Source organism: Anguilla anguilla, chromosome 9 (assembly GCF_013347855.1).
Source record: "Anguilla anguilla isolate fAngAng1 chromosome 9, fAngAng1.pri, whole genome shotgun sequence".
Taxonomy (NCBI): Eukaryota; Metazoa; Chordata; class Actinopteri; order Anguilliformes; family Anguillidae; genus Anguilla; species Anguilla anguilla.
In genome coordinates this window covers 26,173,362-26,191,540 of record NC_049209.1, presented here as the reverse complement: position 1 = coordinate 26,191,540, position 18,179 = coordinate 26,173,362, and the positions used below count along the sequence as shown (strand labels likewise).

Below are 18,179 nucleotides of genomic sequence, written 5' to 3'. Positions count from 1 at the left end.
ATATGCAAACATATGGGCTATTAACAATTAAAACCATTATTAATTGAATGAATATATGCCATTCTACCTGTTAATGTGCTCTTAGACTATAAATATAAACTTTTTGACGTATTACTTATCCTTGAATAAGAAGTATTTGCACTCTTGTTGGTTGTGTCCTCAGACTTTTGGTCCCCACTGTACACTTACACCCTTCTATAATTCCGCCCCAGTTGTTTTAGCTCATGGTATCACCTTCAACTGAATTTCAAAACTGGACTGAGGGACCCTGCTTAGACATTGTGGTGTATGTCATGTGGATCAGAAATATGAATTCTTGCATGTTATAACTTAAAAATTTTGAAACTTTTCAAGAATGTAAAGACAAAGCATAGTAGGCCAATAAATGTCATTTGATAAGTCATACAAACAGATTTCTCTGCTATTGTGTAAGTTGAGCAACTATATTCAGCCCACTAGTTTACATTCCTTATCTTAACCACGACAAATTTGTCACTTGAATTAGTTACGCAGACAAATGAAAAATCATCAAAAAATGGATTGCACTGCAGCTGGTATTTCAAATAAGTCCACAATCACACTGTCTGATTTTTTTTTTTTTAAACTAGAGGACTGGGGGGGGGGGGAGGAAATGAGATGGTTAGGATTTATGGTGGGCTAGCTAGCTAATAACTGCATGCTGACTAGTCAGCAATATATTTGCTTTTTAGTTCATTATTCATTTGCATTGTGCTCCTTCGGGCACATGGTACATCAAATTAATTTCAAAACTAAAATTTTCCTAAGATAAAACTCAAGTTCATTTTATACAATGTTTGCGCCTCCAAGTCATTTTGTTCACATCAACTATTTAGTTGTATCATGCTTATTCCACAATGTCTGCTCTCGCTGGAACAGACATTCCCTATGACATGTGATGTCATTATGACAAGGGGAACTCGTTTTTCAGGGGGAACCTATTTTTCATGACATCAGCAGGGATGTGTTGAGAGGTGGCGCTGGGGTGGAGAAGTTGCTCCAGTCGAGGGTGAGGTTGCCCTGTGGGGGCGTGTCTGGAGGAGGGAGGACGAGATGGGCCGCCACCCCAGCAACCAAGATTAGGACGGCCGCAAGCGTGGTCAGGCCCCGCCGCAGGACCAGCTGGGTGACAGAGAGAAGGGCTTTTGGTTCCCCTGCCCCCTCAGCATCCCCCGGTACCTCCTGTGCTCTGCTGGGCTCCACAAGGGCTGCCCTGCCCTGCTCTTGAGTGCTCACTGGAGAGTAACCACTCGCCTTGTCCCTGTCATTCACGGTCTGTGTCTAGAAGAAGATGAAAATTGCATTACTGGCACCATATCCACCATTTCCAATCAGTTGCACTGATAACAGTATTTTTGATTTCTGTAAGAGCTGATTGGACCTTCCTGGCCATTAAATAGTGCCAGAGCCCTCTGTGGTTGTTTTAGTCTAGGCTTTATGCAGTCCAAGTCTAAATTGCTGCTTGGCCTGTTCTTGTAGTCAGGGATGCGGGTTGTCTTGTGATGTTGTGATCAGGTGTGTCGGTGGAGTGCTTTTCTGAATTGTCTTAAAAATGCTAAGTTGCTTGGAGGGAAAAAAAAAATATTTCAGTGAAAATATTTTTTTTTAATATTATCTTATTTTTATTGAATGTTCCTTGTAATGGACATCAAAGTGTATGGTTCTTTGGATTTGGGACGTGGGACAAAATTAATTGACGGGTCTTAGGAGAATGAAGATTATTTCCAAGGAAGACAGTGATGCCCTTTATTTCAGGTTTTGGTTTGATTAGGTTTGATGCACAGAGTGGATGGCACAGGCTCTGACGGCCTACTGTAGGCTTGCCTTGCTGCATCTGAGTTTTATTTATTATTTTGGCCCACTAGCCTAATTTAGGCCTACTAGTCTACATTTGGCCCTCTAGCCTACATCTACCCAGACTAACTAACTTATTTCCCCAAGAGTGATGGACTGATGTTTTCATGTTTATCTTTGAATTAATATTATCGGATCAATCTCACTCTTCTAGAAGAGACAGTGGAACACCAATTCCTGTAGGTTAACACAGTGGTTTTGGTGATCTGTATTGATATGTTAGACAAATAACTGCCTGAATGTCTTGAAACAATTTCCATCGTGTTCTTACATGATGATTTCACTTTTAAGCAGGTTATAAATATAGATTTTTTAAATTATGACTTCACTATGGCAATGGGTGCCCCTCGACTGTGATCATAGTATGTGCTTTGTCTCTCCTTACTTGACAGAACCTTCTTAGTCTTGAAGTAGGGCTGTATACAGCAAGCCAATGTGACCAGGACTAAATTCTAAATAGGGTCTGTGAAAATTTCCCCTAAGTATACTTACAGTCCTTACTTTATAAGTTTATGTTGGTGGTTGCAGTAAAATCATATAATGTTGCTATTATGGTGAAAGGGCTGATCAGATCAAAAGACAAGTTCACCAAACCAATAAAATCAAAGCTATTCAGTGATACTCACCACCCCGCTGTCTGTTGCCTGATCCAAGATTCCAGTGCTTTCCAGGACCAAGGTGTCTGTCACAGGCTCTCCAATGGGCCGCTTTGACCCCACACGCACCACACGGTTACCTTTCCCAGCACGCTTCATGGCCTGCCATAATAATAACATGAATACCTATCAGTTCTTTTCAGAACACATTAAGATGGCAGTGGTGTGGTTAGCTAAATACCTGGTCATTGTGAGGTCTGAACAGTCGAGAGAGAGAGTGAGAGTGAGAGAGTTCAGCGTTCCTTACCTCTTCAGTCACACTCTGCCAGTTCAGTTTGAAGATGAGTGTGATGAAGAAGCAGCTTTGCACGATGACACAAGTGAGTAGGCCCATCCAGAGCCCTGGCAAGAGAAAAAGAATCAACCTGCCTCCACAAACACTGGGGGTGTGCCCCTCCTGCCCACAACAAGGAGTTTGTTCCCCCCACAACAAGGAAAAGTTTCCCCACTCATTCTGTGAGGCTCAAAAACGTCCCCATCAAAGCCCTCCACTGAAACTGTCCTCCACACACTGCTGGACTCAAGACTGGACAGCTCTCAAGTTTCAGAAAACAATATGAGTGAGATAAACAAAAATAGGCATGGGGTATGGGGGGGGGGGGTGACACTCTCATCCACACATCTCCCATTGGGAGATTCATAGATTGACAGACCAGATAACAGATAACGCAAAAAGGCACTTCCTGGCCCCTATAATCCCAAATTACAGGACCATATAATTTGTGTGATTTTCATTAATCTGTCTTCCGCTATGTTCCATACTGGGGCGGGGGGGATGGGGGGGGGGTCCATATATATTTCCTTCCCTTTGATCACAGGGTAACTGTCCCAGAGCTCAGTGCGATTTACAGCTGATACTGTATGACATCTAAAATTATAGGCACTTATCAGAAATAGTTCAGTGTTGCCATTCCATCTCTGTGGGTTTGCATTTAATGAAATGGAAAGACTGATGATCAAAGAGTTCCCATCAAGATTACTAAGAAGGGATCACAGTATCCATGTATAGGCTGTCCAGAATTTTAAATTTTTTTTAAAATTAAATATTTCATATAGCGATAAAATGACAACCCAGTAACAGAAGACAGTTTTCCTTTTTCCTTTTTTTACTAAAAACAACAATAAATGTATATATATATGTGTGTGTGTGTGTGTGTGTGTGTCTTTGTGTGTGTGCGTGTGCGAGTGTGTGTGTGTGGGTGTGTACGAGTGTGTGTGTGCGAGTATGTGTGTGTGTGCGTGCGCGCGTGTGTGCATATGGGCGTGTGCGAGTGTGTGTGCATGTATGTGTGTGTGTGTGTTTTGTTTGCTTTATCCCTACTGGTATGCTTTCTGCTACTCAAGTGAAGGACAACAGACAGCAACTGAAATATATTTGGGCCCTTATGATGTATTTTATAAATGTGGACCTAAATGAAGAATTAACATGTGTGTGTGCAAGTGTGTGCAAGTGTGTGTGTGAGCGCACACGCTCTCCTGTGTGAAGTAGGAAATGTACCCATTATTCTCAGCTCAGCTGCGAACATCAAGGCGATGCCCAGTGGGAGCCCCATACAGTAGTAGCATATGAGATTAGCCATGGCGGCTATCTTCTGCTTCCCCGCGCCCAGGAGGATGCCAGAACTGACGCACTGTGAAAGAGCAAAGAATGGGCCGCTCGCACTCACGCCTTCGCTCACAGCGACCAATCGCAGTCCCTCCCCTGGCCATTCGCGGATTCATTTGTGAAATATTGGACACATCAAGAATGGCTGGAGCTGGACTAGTTTTATGGGTTTCAGAAAGCATGGTTATCCATCCTACGGTAAAGAAGGTCTGGTGGAGAATGTGACATGTACTGCCTTCATGGATGGAGATATTTATGTCATACACGTTGTGATACTGAAGTACAAGAAAAATAATACTAAATATGTCAGGTAAGGTATTAACACTACATACTGTGCATACTGTGTCAAAAGTATTTATACTTCATGCATGCATCTCTCTGCATGGCATTGCAAATCACAGTAATGTTGTGATAGATGTAATTAAACAAAAAAATGACTCTCTTTACTATATTTAATGAAATCATATTAAAATGAATATTACATTTTTTATGGTTTAATCTTTCAAATGAATTAAAGGACAACTTGGAAATAAGATCTATGCTCGTTTTAAAGAGAGACCATGATATCACATTCAGTCTGGCTCTGTTATTATTTCACTCAGTTAAAAATTGACCTAATATAATCTAATTATAATTAATTTGTCTTTTTTAAGACCCAGCAAAAAAAAAAAACAATATTGACAATACTGACTCCCAGAGGGTAACAGTTGATTACTCACCACAAGGGCATCGAAAAACTGCAGGAAGATGTACACTGTTAAGACGCCAGAAACCAGTTCCACAATATTCCTGGAAACAAGTGTTGATCGAGTGTTTGACAAGCATTTAACTGAAGTGCAACATTCTGTTTTTCTACTTTTCAAAAAACATGTACACAGAAAACATAAACAACAACAATCAGACGAGCCTACGCCTACCAAATGAAATCTGAACTGATGAACACTGCCCTCAAGCAATAAAATATATTGCCATGTACTGAAAAATATATGGTTTATCCTTGGAGAAATCTGAAGAAAGCCTTTAGCCCACAAACCGTTAAACACGCTGGTGGTGATTGGTAATGGTGTGGGCAGCCATCTCATGGCAGTTGGTCCAATAACTGCCCAGCACAGACGCGTAATGGCCAGAGAATATGAACCCATTTTACAAGATTAGTTGCACCCTACAGTATGTTGCAAACATTCCTTCATGATGTCCCCATATTCCAAGATCATAAAGCCCCCATACACACTGCTAAACAAATTAAAGGTGTGGTTGCATCAATACCAGGATGTAGTCAAACACTTTCCATGACCTTCACAATCAGCAGATCTAAACATAACTGAACTTTTGTAGGATGTTCTGGAGTAAGTGCAAAGTAGATTTCCACCTCCTTCATCCCTTAAAGCAGCGTTTCCCAACCTTTTTCCTTCCATGGCACACTTTCCAAATTTACAGAATCTCATGGCACACCACTCTCAAAAGCATAAAAAATAAACACCATTACCAACATTAAAATGTTTTTTAAAGGATTTTTCACACGGCACACCTGACCTCGCCTGACGGCACACCAGAGTGCCGCGGCACACCGGTTGGGAAACGCTGCCTTAAAGAAAAGCTAAAACTGAAGTTGTTCTGGCTAAAGGCTAAAGATGGATATATAGATATTTACACATGATTTCCATATATGGGAAATATGCTGTATTTTTATTTTTAAAGGTGGTGAGTTCATACTTACACATCAGATGTGAAAATGTATCCGATCACTGTTTTAGAAGCACCGAGAACGATGCCCTGAAATATTGCTAGCACACCTACAATAACAAACAGCCATTAGACTGTGTAATTATGGACAACAGATGTCATTCACATGACAGGTGATGTGTATGTGTGTGTGTGTGAGAGTGTATGTGTGTAGAAAACCAATGCCTATCAGGCCACTGTTGATCCGCTACATTTTTGCTAATTGGCCCTACAGCGGTCCTCTAGCGGCAAGCCCATTCGCCACATTCACCGACTAATTTTCTGTTTTTGCACTTTATCCCCTGTCCTCTCAGTTTGGAATGGTCAATCATGTGCACCAGCCATTCTCACTGCAGCAACCTCTGTCCTCAGTTACGAAAGAGTAGGCAAGCACGTGCTCTCCAAAACGTGTCGTAGTTTCATTTCACATGACGGTGCACAAGATGAATTTCACCAGAGTTCAAGGAGGATACATCATGTGCCTGGATAGGACCGGGCTGGCCGGACTAACCCGACTGACCAGCAAGGAAGTCTAATGAGTAATGAGACCCGGTATTTAATCCTGGCATAGATTAAAATGTTTCATTATAAAGCAGGCATACAAACACGTTAACAGCAAAAAAAAATAAAAAATACAATAAAAAACAGTGATCTAGGGTGTAATTTCCCTTTAATAGCCGATTCTCATCTCATCTCATGCTTTGCATGAACTGTCTGCTAGCAGATTACTGTAGTGTACAATGAACACTGAACCGAAGTCAGCCGCCAAGTGAGCACCTAATGGTCAATGTACATTTTCTGGTTGGGTGGCTTACACCGATAAGGGACATCATAGCCCAGAAAAGAAGACAGACTCACCTGAAAGAACAAGTGTCACCTTGCAGGTCATAAGGGCTCTGGCTGTGTTTCCTGCTCCAAGTGCATTCCCCACACGGACACAGGCAGCTGCATGGACCCCCAAAGGGAACTGTCTCACACAGAGGACCCAAACTCAGTCCATATATCAACACAGATACAGCACACCCCAGCACAGATACAGTACACCCCAGCACAGATACAGCACACCCCAACACAGATACAGCACACCCCAAACAGATACAGTACACCCCAGCACAGATACAGCACACCCCAACACAGATACAGTACACCCCAGCACAGATACAGTACACCCCAGCACAGATACAGCACACCCCAACACAGATACAGTACACCCCAGCACAGATACAGCACACCCCAGCACAGATACAGCACACCCCAACACAGATACAGCACACCCCAGCACAAATACAGCACACCCCAAACAGATACAGTACACCCCAGCACAGATACAGCACACCCCAACACAGATACAGTACACCCCAGCACAGATACAGTACACCCCAGCACAGATACAGCACACCCCAACACAGATACAGCACACCCCAGCACAGATACAGCACACCCCAGCACAGATACAGCACACCCCAACACAGATACAGTACACCCCAGCACAGATACAGCACACCCCAAACAGATAAAGCATACACCAGCATACCCCAACAGACAACACAACAAAATAAAATACTTTAAAGCAGAACAGATGCAACTGTAACCAGGCAGACTTTGTACTTTCAGTCTGGATAATGCTTGATTAGGACAGGGCTGAATGAACTTCAATGAGATCTCAAGATTGAGATGAGATCATCAAGGTTATGATTATAATCATATACCGCCTGATTGTTTTTGTTTTTTACTGACTATTACTGAGATGCAAGCTGTGATTCACATCAAATTGATTTGTACAACAGAAAATTAAGCTCCATCTATTTAACAAAACAAAACACAGAAAAAGCACAACAGTCACAACATAAACACAGCACAGACACAGAAAATCCCTAAACAGATACTCAAGTAAGACAAACAAATGCATGCGCCCCCCAGACCTGGGTCAAATAATCATGTCAAATACATTTATTTATGTTAGTTATGAGGAAAATACACATTCAGATAAAATTATTTTACTTATTTTGTTTATTAAATACTTAATAGCAGATTATTTCACATATCTGAAAGTATTTAAATATCACATATTTGAACATTGATGTCTGAAATATTTCAAATACTGTCAGCTGTTAAATTCTATTACTTTAACACATTACTCTTCATATGAGGCTTGTAAATTATATTGTAAAAGGTGTAATTTGGTGTCTATCAGTCCTTGCATTGCAGATATGGGGGGGGGGGGGAGGGGGTGAAATTATGGGGAGGAAGAAATGCCACGCTGCTATAATTTCACCCCCTTCTTATTTTCTTAACTGCTGTCTTTGGAGCTAAAAGGGCAGGAGTAATGGCAAGTAAAAAACCTAAATTCATAAATTCACTCCCCTTTTATTTTTTGTTTCACTTCTTTTGACTTCTTTTCATTTCTTAACATCTGACAGAATTTGAACATGAAGTTATAGCACAGCCAAGTACTGAGAGACAATCATTAATTAGTTTACTTGCTTTTGGGAGTGAAACAAGGTTGCAGACTTTAAAATGAATGGATTAACTAACTTGTCTTCCTCCCCGTGACAAAATCCAAAATGTCTGACTGATTTGGTCGCTATGTTACTGAGTACTGAGACACGTGTAAGAATTTCTACTTTAGCTTACCATGTATGTTATGGCCCCCAGCTCCAGGAGCACATGCTGAGCAGCCAGATCCACCTCTCCGAGCATTCCTGTCGGAAGGGGAAAGGTTAAATAATTAACACCCATAAGTCTACGCAGGAGACAGGGGACCAATTTCAGGTTTATGGGGAGAAAATGAAATGCTATGACTAATTCCGTCTTACGGTGCAGAACATACTAACATCTCTGAAATTTTGAGATGAATTTAATTCTTTTTATTGGAAAAAACAAGTTTGGTCATCCAGTGCAATTACTATACAGTTACTATATTTATGATAGCTGTGTCCTTTGTGATATCACATATTATAACATTTTCTTTCATTTTTAATTTCATATTTCAACATGTATTAACATGCTTTATCGCCATTTTCTACACCGGCTAACAGCATTCATTCAAGTTACTTGCAAAACATTAGGTTGGATATATTATTGCTATATGCAGGCTTCAAATACCGCTGTTTATGTCTACAGTTCAGGTGAAGTGGAGGTACCTGCAAAGAACCCCCCAATTTCATAGATCCACCACTCAAAGCACAGCATTAGTGTACTGGGGATGGCCAGCTGCATGTAAGATCCCCACTCCTGAAGTGATGCAGTAGACCAGCCTGTAGGGGGAGCCAAATAAGAGGCCCAGATACAATCATCATTCCTATGTTGCTGCAATGAAATTTAATGTTAAAAAATTGGTTTGATTAACATCTGTTTCATAAAACAGCTGATATTACTGTACATTACACACAGCCACAAACCTGTTTGGAAGCTGACATTTCAAGACTTGATTTACTCATTCTTGGCTCATAGGCAGTTTGGCACGTTCTCAAAAGCCTTTGCAAGTAGTTACAGAATTGTTTGTCAAACATCTGCTCACCTCCCCAAGTTTTTTCATGCAGGTTCTTCCAGCGGATGTAGGCAAACAGGAGAAGACAGATTGTCACATGAGCCAAGGTATTGGCTGCAGCAGATCCTCTATCAACAAATGTGCACACTTTCATTATTATTGATACAAGAATACAAACAATTAGAGGTGTTACAACTGCAAGGCAGAATAGAAGGGAACCATGTTGTCCCTGTGATTTGAATCTTTAACAACTGAGTTTAAAAAAACACCCAGTACTGTATTCTATACCCTGACCCCACAAGGAAAACTAAACAGCACACCTACATCACTCCCAGCTCCATCCAGAAGATCAGGATATAGTTTGTAGCCACATTGATGATGTTGGCCACTGCTGCAGTATATAACTGAGGCAGAATAATTCCCTGCAAATAAAAAACACACAAGCAACAGTTTTCAAATGTGGCCTGCAAAACAAATATGCCATGAAGAGTTTTGCACTTTGTGGTGTCTAATTGCTGCTAGAATTCAGGTAGGGGATGGGAAATTGATGAAAGAGTGAGGTTTTAGGGATTCCATAATGGGTGGAGCCACGGCAAACTGTCATCGACATGGTCAGAGACAAATCAGAAGAGTTTGCTCTCCACAGCCAAACAAGATTAATGGATCAAATCACTGAGTCACCAATAATGGGGCCGCCCATTTTTGGTTCACAAAGCCTCATCCTGCCATCACTAACTTTGGAGTACATTTTGATGCAGGCCTCTCTTAGATTATGAAATCGATTACATAATTCCATGGCACGTCACAGAAATGCGTGTCTAGCTAATTGAAATGTCATGGTTATAGATATACATGACAACATCTCCAGGCAAAAAAGGCCCAGTCGCAAAAAAGGCCGAAACACTGTACCTGATTCTGGAGGTATGCCACCTGCAGTTGGTGCATAAACATAGCCTGTAAAATACAGACATACACATATAAGTACACACACACACACACACACACATGTGCATATGAACACACACACACACACACATGCATATGCACACACACACACACACGTGCGCACGCACGAACACGTGCACACACACACACAAATACATGTGCATATGCACACACACACACAGATGCACAAACACTTGTGCACATGCACACACACACACACAGAAAGACAGAGTGAGAGAGAGAGTGCTGAATGAAAACAGCCCAGTTCAACAAGCTGTGGGTGAAACTGGGAAAAAACAAAGAGAGAGCCTGAAGCAGCACTGACAAACACATGATTCATGACAGAACCACTTGGTGATGTCTGTGCTTACTTACTGGAACGGCAGGCAGGAACGCAATCACATACAGATGAGCTATCCTGAAATGGAGAGAGTTCTATGGTTTACAACAAAAAGAACACGTAACTCGTTAAATAAAACTTTCTGGTAAACTGGTTTCACCATTTCCTGAAATCTACCCATGGAATTTCCGTGGCCCAAACAGAACCATCCATTGAGATCCCAGTGTACTGTAAACTGTGCTCTCCATGCTGAACAGCCACAGAAATATATTTAAATTCTGCAAGGGATACTTAAGTTGTTTAACTGGTTTAATGCATTTGAATAGTTTCAGCATTATTATATTTATATTTAACATTGCATACTATACACCACATTTTGCATGCATTCCCTCTTAGCTGTGCTGGTGATGTCAGGTAGAGAAGGGAAAAGAAACCAAAAGAAAAGGCAGAGCCATTCCACTTTCTAAAGGGCAGGTAAACTCATGATGTTATCTTATGCTTTGGGGAACATTGCCCAAAATAGGAGCTGATATTATTGTTGAACCTTTATCAATGTGCTCTAAAGAATAAAATAAAATAGTGTGCTCCTATACATCTCTTTCTAACTGTTAAGTTTTATTGGCACTCATTTTATCAGCAGCACAAAAACTAGCAATTTAGCAGTGTGGCAGTATGTGGCAGTATTTCTTCATACACTATAGCATATTTTCTTCTTTCTAGCACCTATGCAACATTTGCTACATATGCAAACAAAACCTTTTTATAAGACTAAAATACTAAAAACCAATTTCATTCCATTTTCTGATATTTTCTATATCGAATCTGATTTAATGTTGCTGGTTGTGACAGAGGAGGGCACAGGCCTTTGGGTATAAAAATGTATTTGGAGCATAATTCTTTCTGTCATGAAGTCAGTTCAAGTGAATTGATCTCTTGCTAATTCTCACAGCTTAAGTGGATTCAAAAGACCATATGTCATTCCGTGGTCAGATTCCTGTTCTATTTCCTTGCCTCACAAGCCACATTGTAAAATGGATTTCTTGATTTTCGGGCCGTATATCATAAAGATAATGGGTCATGAAATCCACTGTAAAGCCAATGGAATCCAATCCATTGACAACACAAGTAAAGTGCACTAAATTAGCCCCTTCACTCGCCATTTTGATACAAGATTCGTGTTGTTTGATTTGATTTTTTAGGGGGAAAATGCTAATTTAGGGACAAGGAGGATAAAGAGGAGAAGGAAAGTGAAAGTGCAGCAAGATTATGACAAAGAAAAGAAAGAAACTTTCTTTTGTCTTTGTTATTTCAATTTAAAATGTTAATTTATTTGATTTTATTTTGGTGTGGGTGTGCTCTCTCTCTCTATGTGGCAACCAACGGCGCTTCCAAGGGAACTGCCGCATCTCCCTCCCAGGGATGTCACATGGGCATGTGACGGTGTCATTTAATTGGAATGGCGTATCAGGGGTCCCCAACCTTAGTCCAAGAGAGCCACAGGCCGGCTGGTGTTCGTTTTCACCGTAAAATCAGTAACCATTTCAGCCCAAAGAAACCAGGCTAGGTGAGTAAACCGTTTAATCGATTTAATTAATTCATAAATTGATTTAACACGGAGTAACAACAAGAACTGATGCATCCAGTGGCTTTCCAGGACCAGGGCTGTGGACCCCTGCTGCTTTATGGTTTTACATGCCAAAGCCTCCGATTTTTGTATATGGATGGGAAAATGCAATGGTCATGACGTAATGGTTATTTTGGGTCTCTAGTAATGTCTCTAGCACTCCAGGATCAGTGTTAGCTGCCTCCAGGTACGCAGCATATCCGTTACCTGGCTACTTCTGCTTCCTGCTGCAGAGCCAGGAGGATGGACTGGGTGTTGATAAGGATGGCCCAGCAGGGGAGGCAGAACAGCAGCAGGATTAGTATGCTCCTCTGTAGGATCACCCCCACACGCTTCAGGTTCTTACTCCCAAACGTCTGTCGGACATCACCATGGAAACAGAGAGAGGGCAGAACACAGAGATGGGGAAAAAAACTTCACTTGGGATACAGCAAATACGTTTTGTAAAGCCTGTAGCCACTGGCCTCCAGTGAAAATCAAATACGCTTTCAGAAAGTCAAATTATTCTACTAAGACTACTCGACTGTGATATGACGTGGCCATGAATTCCCTCCTGCTGTTTTCCAGAACATTCCAGCATCAGCGCTGCTCTGCAGAGGCTTACGTTGCTGTGGATCATGAATCCTAACCTTAGTCTGGCTAAATGCAGCTTTACTCTGAATGAGAAATTATTATTATTGCTCTTTGTGAGTACATATAACATTACTTTAAATAGGAAATTGTTGTATTAATTTGAATATGTAATTGTAATAATGGATATCACAAATTGTGCATCAATGTGACAATGACTCAATTTAACTATTTCCAAGGCATTCTTTATTATAGATTGCAAGCAAAGAAATATGTGCTACTGCACAACAGAACCATAACTAAGCTTTCCACTTTTGTTAATGTACTTACTTGTGATACTAAAGTGTCACATGCAAGCGCTAGTCCACATCCAGTAGCAGTTGTTGTGACATTAATAGTCTGAAACATTAAAAAACAATCATTTGCATTGGTTTCATGCCTCCGTAATTCCATGACAGATTTACTTATGTACTTATACTCTTAATTACTATCGTCAATTATATAAGTAGGGCCACCAGTTTCTATCACGAGACCTGTAGGAATTTAAGCTATTTCAATTCTTATACTCCAGGGGTCCCTGTACTCATTATGCAAGGAAATGATGTTATTCTTGCCAGCACTGAGTACATTAAGGCTGCAAGGTACAACTCAGTACCTATTGAATACCTATTGAACTTTGAGGTTGATTTCAACAGTGTAACTGCATTTGTCTGGGTTACATGTTGAAAGCGTAATCCTACAATGAAACCTTATTAGACTCAATGATTTGACTAGCCTTAGCCTGTAGGCTATTTGTCAAACTACTTGATCATAAATTATTGGTGCATGAACAAGGAACTGCACCGACTATTGGGGAGTTATGACACAGAGTTGGAAAGAAATCAATCCAGATATTGTACAAGCAGTCCAACTCCGTTGATGTAGAAAGATGCATCGCTTTCTATGGACAGGTTTACTCTAAGCACTGCCCAAGGATGACAAAGGAAACAGCTGATCATGATCAAATACAATGGCAATGTTTAAATGTTGCATTTTTATTTCATTCGAGTTCATCTTTAGCCCATCGTTCTTATAAGCCTACACTACGGCAATCTGTTTCATTTTTATGATTAGTCTTATTTAACTATTTTGGTGCAGGAAATGCATTTGAATTTTCATGTCTACTGCCCATTGCTTAGAGTGTCTATACCCTGAAAGCAGTGTAAGACAGTGTGGAGCAATGCTATCAATCATCCTCCATACTTAATTAGTGGCAATTGTTGTAGATTACGGGAGAGGAGCAATATGATAATTGATTGACAAGAAGGCTCTGGCGACCTCTTGCTGAGGGATGACTGAATTTTAGGTTAAAAAAATAAAAATAAAAAACTAGTGTGTGTGCCCAACAGACCCGGGTCAAATATGTATTTGTTTTGGATTCAAAAACCTTTCTGTGCTCTATTGACCAATACACCAGACAAGATCAGTGAAGTGTAGAAAAGTGTCTGAATCCAAAACAAATGTGTATTTGACCCAGGTCTGGTGCCTAACTATACGAAATGAACATAGAATACCCTGGAAAGAAAGAAAAAAATACAAATACTGTAACCTGCACCAAAAATTTCTCACAACACTGATAATTAACAACATGCCTCAGTTAAGGACAGAGATCATCAGTCAGTAGCTGGATGTCATTCAAGATTTAACAGATGCCATCTTAAATCAAAAATGTTCCACTGTAATGACTGGATAATCTTGGATTACATGCATTTTCCACCAGCACATAGTAAACTGTGGAACAGTTCTATAAGACAGACAGCTATGACAGAAGAATATGCTGCCGACCACTATTTTTGCATAAAATTTAAAATGAAAGAAGTGACCAATACAACTGACAGCATATCTGTGGCCATAGATGAATCAAGAGATGACAGACAGATATGTTTTACATATCTGTCTGTCCTATCATGTTGCAAGGAAACTCACAATGAACTATAACCCTTAAAAAGCCACGTTTCAACCTACCAGCTCAAAGATGTCTTAAAGCTGTCTTTTATCCAAAGCAAGTATGTAGACTTGACATGACATTTGTCACTATTATTTAATTTCATCAACAGGTGGCCCAAGATATAAAGTATATGACTTGTTACAAATGTCGCCATGGCAATCTAAATCTGTGTCGTCACTGCAACCTTAATGGCTGGGTGTAAAGTGCTTAGGGGGCAGGGCTTGAAGCCAGGCAGTGGAAGTCCAGAGCAGGACGGTGTTACTGAAGCACTGACCATAACCTGACCCGTTGCAGTAAAATATTCACATACTGACCCGAATAGGGTGCCAACAAAGCAAAGGAATAGGAGACACTACCGCAGAGGCCAAGGCGTAGCCAGCCAGTTCAGAATTTCCCAGGTGTCCACAGAATATCGTGATCACAAATGAGAGCAGGAAGTTCAGAATCCGTGATGCCAGCTGAGGACACAGAAGTAGACCAGACAAATGGTACTGAGGCAAACAGACGCACATCAATTCCACCAACACAAGGTCCAACAAGGTGAGAAACATCAAAGTGACTCTCGTACTTCACAGCAGGTTTCACAACGTCACAATGCACCAGCAGAATTACTAGCAGTAAATATGCAATGTATAATAACTGCATGGGACGTGCACATTCAGCTATTTTGTGTCCATAGTGCAGCCGGCTTCTGCCTCAGGTATTACTAGCAGCTGTCATACACAGCTCAATACGCATGCCACGAGGTGTCTGCCACCACTTCTCTCAGCGGTGACTGGCTGAAAGGGCATTTCGCACATGCCCCATTCACTGAGCGCTGAGCTGAAAAGCCAAAGACACAACCCTCCGCCTCAGAAGCCTGCTTTTGTTTACATCACTCTGAACAGGCACTCAGTGCTCTGCCGTTGAAGATACAGACAGCACATGGTCAGAGAGTTTAGTTAATTCCACCGGTGAGCACAGCACAGACAGACTCACAGAGGAGAATCTGCACCATTCGTTACTCTTTCACCACTGTAACTGACCTAACTCTAGCCTGTGACTCCTGAAAAAGAGTTTGAATGCTGCACGACTTTCCTCGACAGTTCAATTGCGTTAAGTCACATTTGATTAAGTTAAAACAATGGATCTTTTACACTCGTAATCAATGACTTTAAAAATAAGCCGTTAATCTTCAAACCGAGCAGGGTTGTCAAGAGAAGTTTGGAAAGGGAAGCCTCTCTCACCAGAGGCCCAGTCAGGCGCAGGACTTGGTATAGCTCTTCTCTGTAAGCCAGGGGGACCCAGCGCCTCACAAAACGGCAGCAGAACAGCTTGGCACTGGGACCGGTTTCCTCGGAGACCTGCCCGGCGCCCGGTAGGGGACCGGGTACTTCTGAGTGTCCTGGCTTCTCCATTCTTGCTTCAAGAGCCCAGTTTCTTGTGGGAACGCCACAGAGAGAAAAAGAGGGGAGAGAGAGAGAGAGAGAGAGAGAGAGAGAGAGAGAGAGAGAGAGAGAGAGAGGGAGAGAGAGACCCTGTCTTACCTTGCGCACGAGTACTCTCAGTAATACATGAAAGCAAGGTTTCACAACTTTTTTTAAACAGCTTTGTTTAGGTTACTGATTAAGTAACTACAGCCTGCACCAAGCCACTGTGTCAATGAGTCCAGCTAAAATAAAAGTCTTTATAATTCACAGTATGAAACAGAATTGGAAGGAAAAGGGGTGGAGTGGGTAAACGTCACTAATCTTATCAGGAATGCCCTTATAAATAGCTAAGCATTTGCTGCGAAGGCCCATTCTAGTTTCACGGGGTGCAGGATTTTCAGTTTGATTTAATCAATAGCTCACAGACGCTGAGCAGAAAACAACACGGTCCTCCTCTGTGGCGAGGCCGAGAGTCCTTTCCTGTTTCCACATTTGCTCACCTTTGCTTAAATTGTCGTTCCAGGGTGGCACAAGTCGCTCTTTGAGTGTTATTGACTGCTCTATCTTCTTTGGAAAGATCTGCTGTAGTTCTAAGATATATTCTCTCAAAGCGACTCAGACTCCAGAGAACCACCATTGTCTCATGATTACATTTCCCATGCAAGCAGTGTTGTCCCCTTACAGAATATCATTTGCGACCTTTGAGCCCACACACACAGCTCAGATTCGTTATATAATGCCCCTTGACCTAAACCAAGGAAAATCTTCTGGAACAATGTTTTATGACGGTCCTGCTATCGCAGGGAGATGAGATTAACTATGAGGCCTGCAGATGTAACCTCGGTTTTGGGGTAGCCCAAATTCTCCAGGATGATTTCCTTAGTCAGTTTAGCAAACCAAAACAAAATGTTCATTTAGCAGACACTCTTATCCAGAGAAATGTCAATTGTAGAAAAACAAAAGTACATTCAAGTACAATTTGTCCTCATGTGAACATGCTTCTCAGTTGCACCGTCTTGTCAATGAGGCCAAAAACATCAATTTTCCTCTAAATAAGGTTGTATTCCATCCAGGAATTTATTGCCTGCTGCTGCCCCTCAAACATGCAGTACCTTTCTGTAACCAGCAGGTAATTCACTTTTGTTTAGTATAAACTTTACGTCAAGATATGATCATATCCACAAAGTGGGATGTTAGAGATAACTGCTTCGTCACTGCTTTCTGTGCCACTATATTGTGTAAGCCAGCGTTTCCCAACCTTTTTTCCTTCCGCGGCACACTTTCCAAATTTACAGAATCTCATGGCACACCACTCTCAAAAGCATAAAAAATAAACACCCTGCAGTGTCAGATGTGACGTGCCAACAGTAGGCCTAAATGTTCTTTTGGGGCTTTAATTAAGAAATATGCATTTGAATGACATTTATTTTATCTTTTGTGAATGGATTTGTCCATTTTTTTGAACATAAAATTTTTTTTTAAAGGATTGTTCACACGGCACACCTGACCTCGCCTGACAGCACACCAGAGTGCCGCGGCACACCGGTTGGGAAACGCTGGTGTAAGCCACTATATAAGATAATTTAATCGCAAGGCCATTTTATGAATGAGGTCCCTGATTTAAGACATGGCTACCAACATTCCCAGATCAGCCAGTATATATGCAACATTACTAAAGCCAATTAACTATGCTATAACAAAATAACATAAAGAATATCACAACTATAAGGACACCAATGATAATATTTAGTTGACATTAATGAGTTAACATCCAATTAAAAGAGGAAGTGTAACTGTACTGTACACCACAACTGAATTCCATGCTTTCTTTCAAGGAAATTAAGAGCTGCATGGAACCAGAACCAAATTGGGATGGCAGGTATTAACCGGCTACAATATTGCAAAGCTATATGGATTCAATGGGAGCCACTGTCATCCAAGAAATGTCCTGTTTCTAA

General features: G+C 41.2%; 1 protein-coding gene across 1 annotated transcript; it reads right to left on the bottom strand.

The window, feature by feature from the left end:
- Positions 1–371: 371 nt before the first annotated feature.
- On the bottom strand, positions 372–17,174 carry slc47a1 (solute carrier family 47 member 1). Its single transcript, XM_035432898.1, has 18 exons — positions 16,722–17,174; positions 16,039–16,231; positions 15,169–15,270; positions 13,156–13,224; positions 12,463–12,611; positions 10,667–10,709; positions 10,256–10,300; positions 9,671–9,768; positions 9,377–9,474; positions 9,000–9,113; positions 8,491–8,558; positions 6,715–6,823; positions 5,852–5,927; positions 4,854–4,923; positions 4,027–4,159; positions 2,776–2,870; positions 2,499–2,630; positions 372–1,299 (listed from the first exon to the last, which is right to left on the bottom strand). Exons 1-18 carry the CDS (start codon positions 16,856–16,858, stop codon positions 964–966), a joined length of 2,067 nt encoding a protein of 688 aa, XP_035288789.1. The 5' UTR covers positions 16,859–17,174; the 3' UTR covers positions 372–963.
- Positions 17,175–18,179: the final 1,005 nt, after the last annotated feature.

What these genes read in the sequence shown, in the direction of transcription:
- slc47a1 (XM_035432898.1), bottom strand. Translation starts at nt 16,858, where the DNA reads ATGGTGGTTCTCTGGAGTCTGAGTCGCTTTGAGAGAATATATCTTAGA. An exon ending in GCATGAAAAAACTTGGGGAG is followed by an intron (nt 9,114 to 9,376) that starts GTGAGCAGATGT and finishes CTCCCCCTACAG; the next exon opens with GCTGGTCTACTGCATCACTT. An exon ending in AGCTGAGCTGAGAATAATGG is followed by an intron (nt 2,871 to 4,026) that starts GTACATTTCCTA and finishes TTCTCTTGCCAG; the next exon opens with GGCTCTGGATGGGCCTACTC.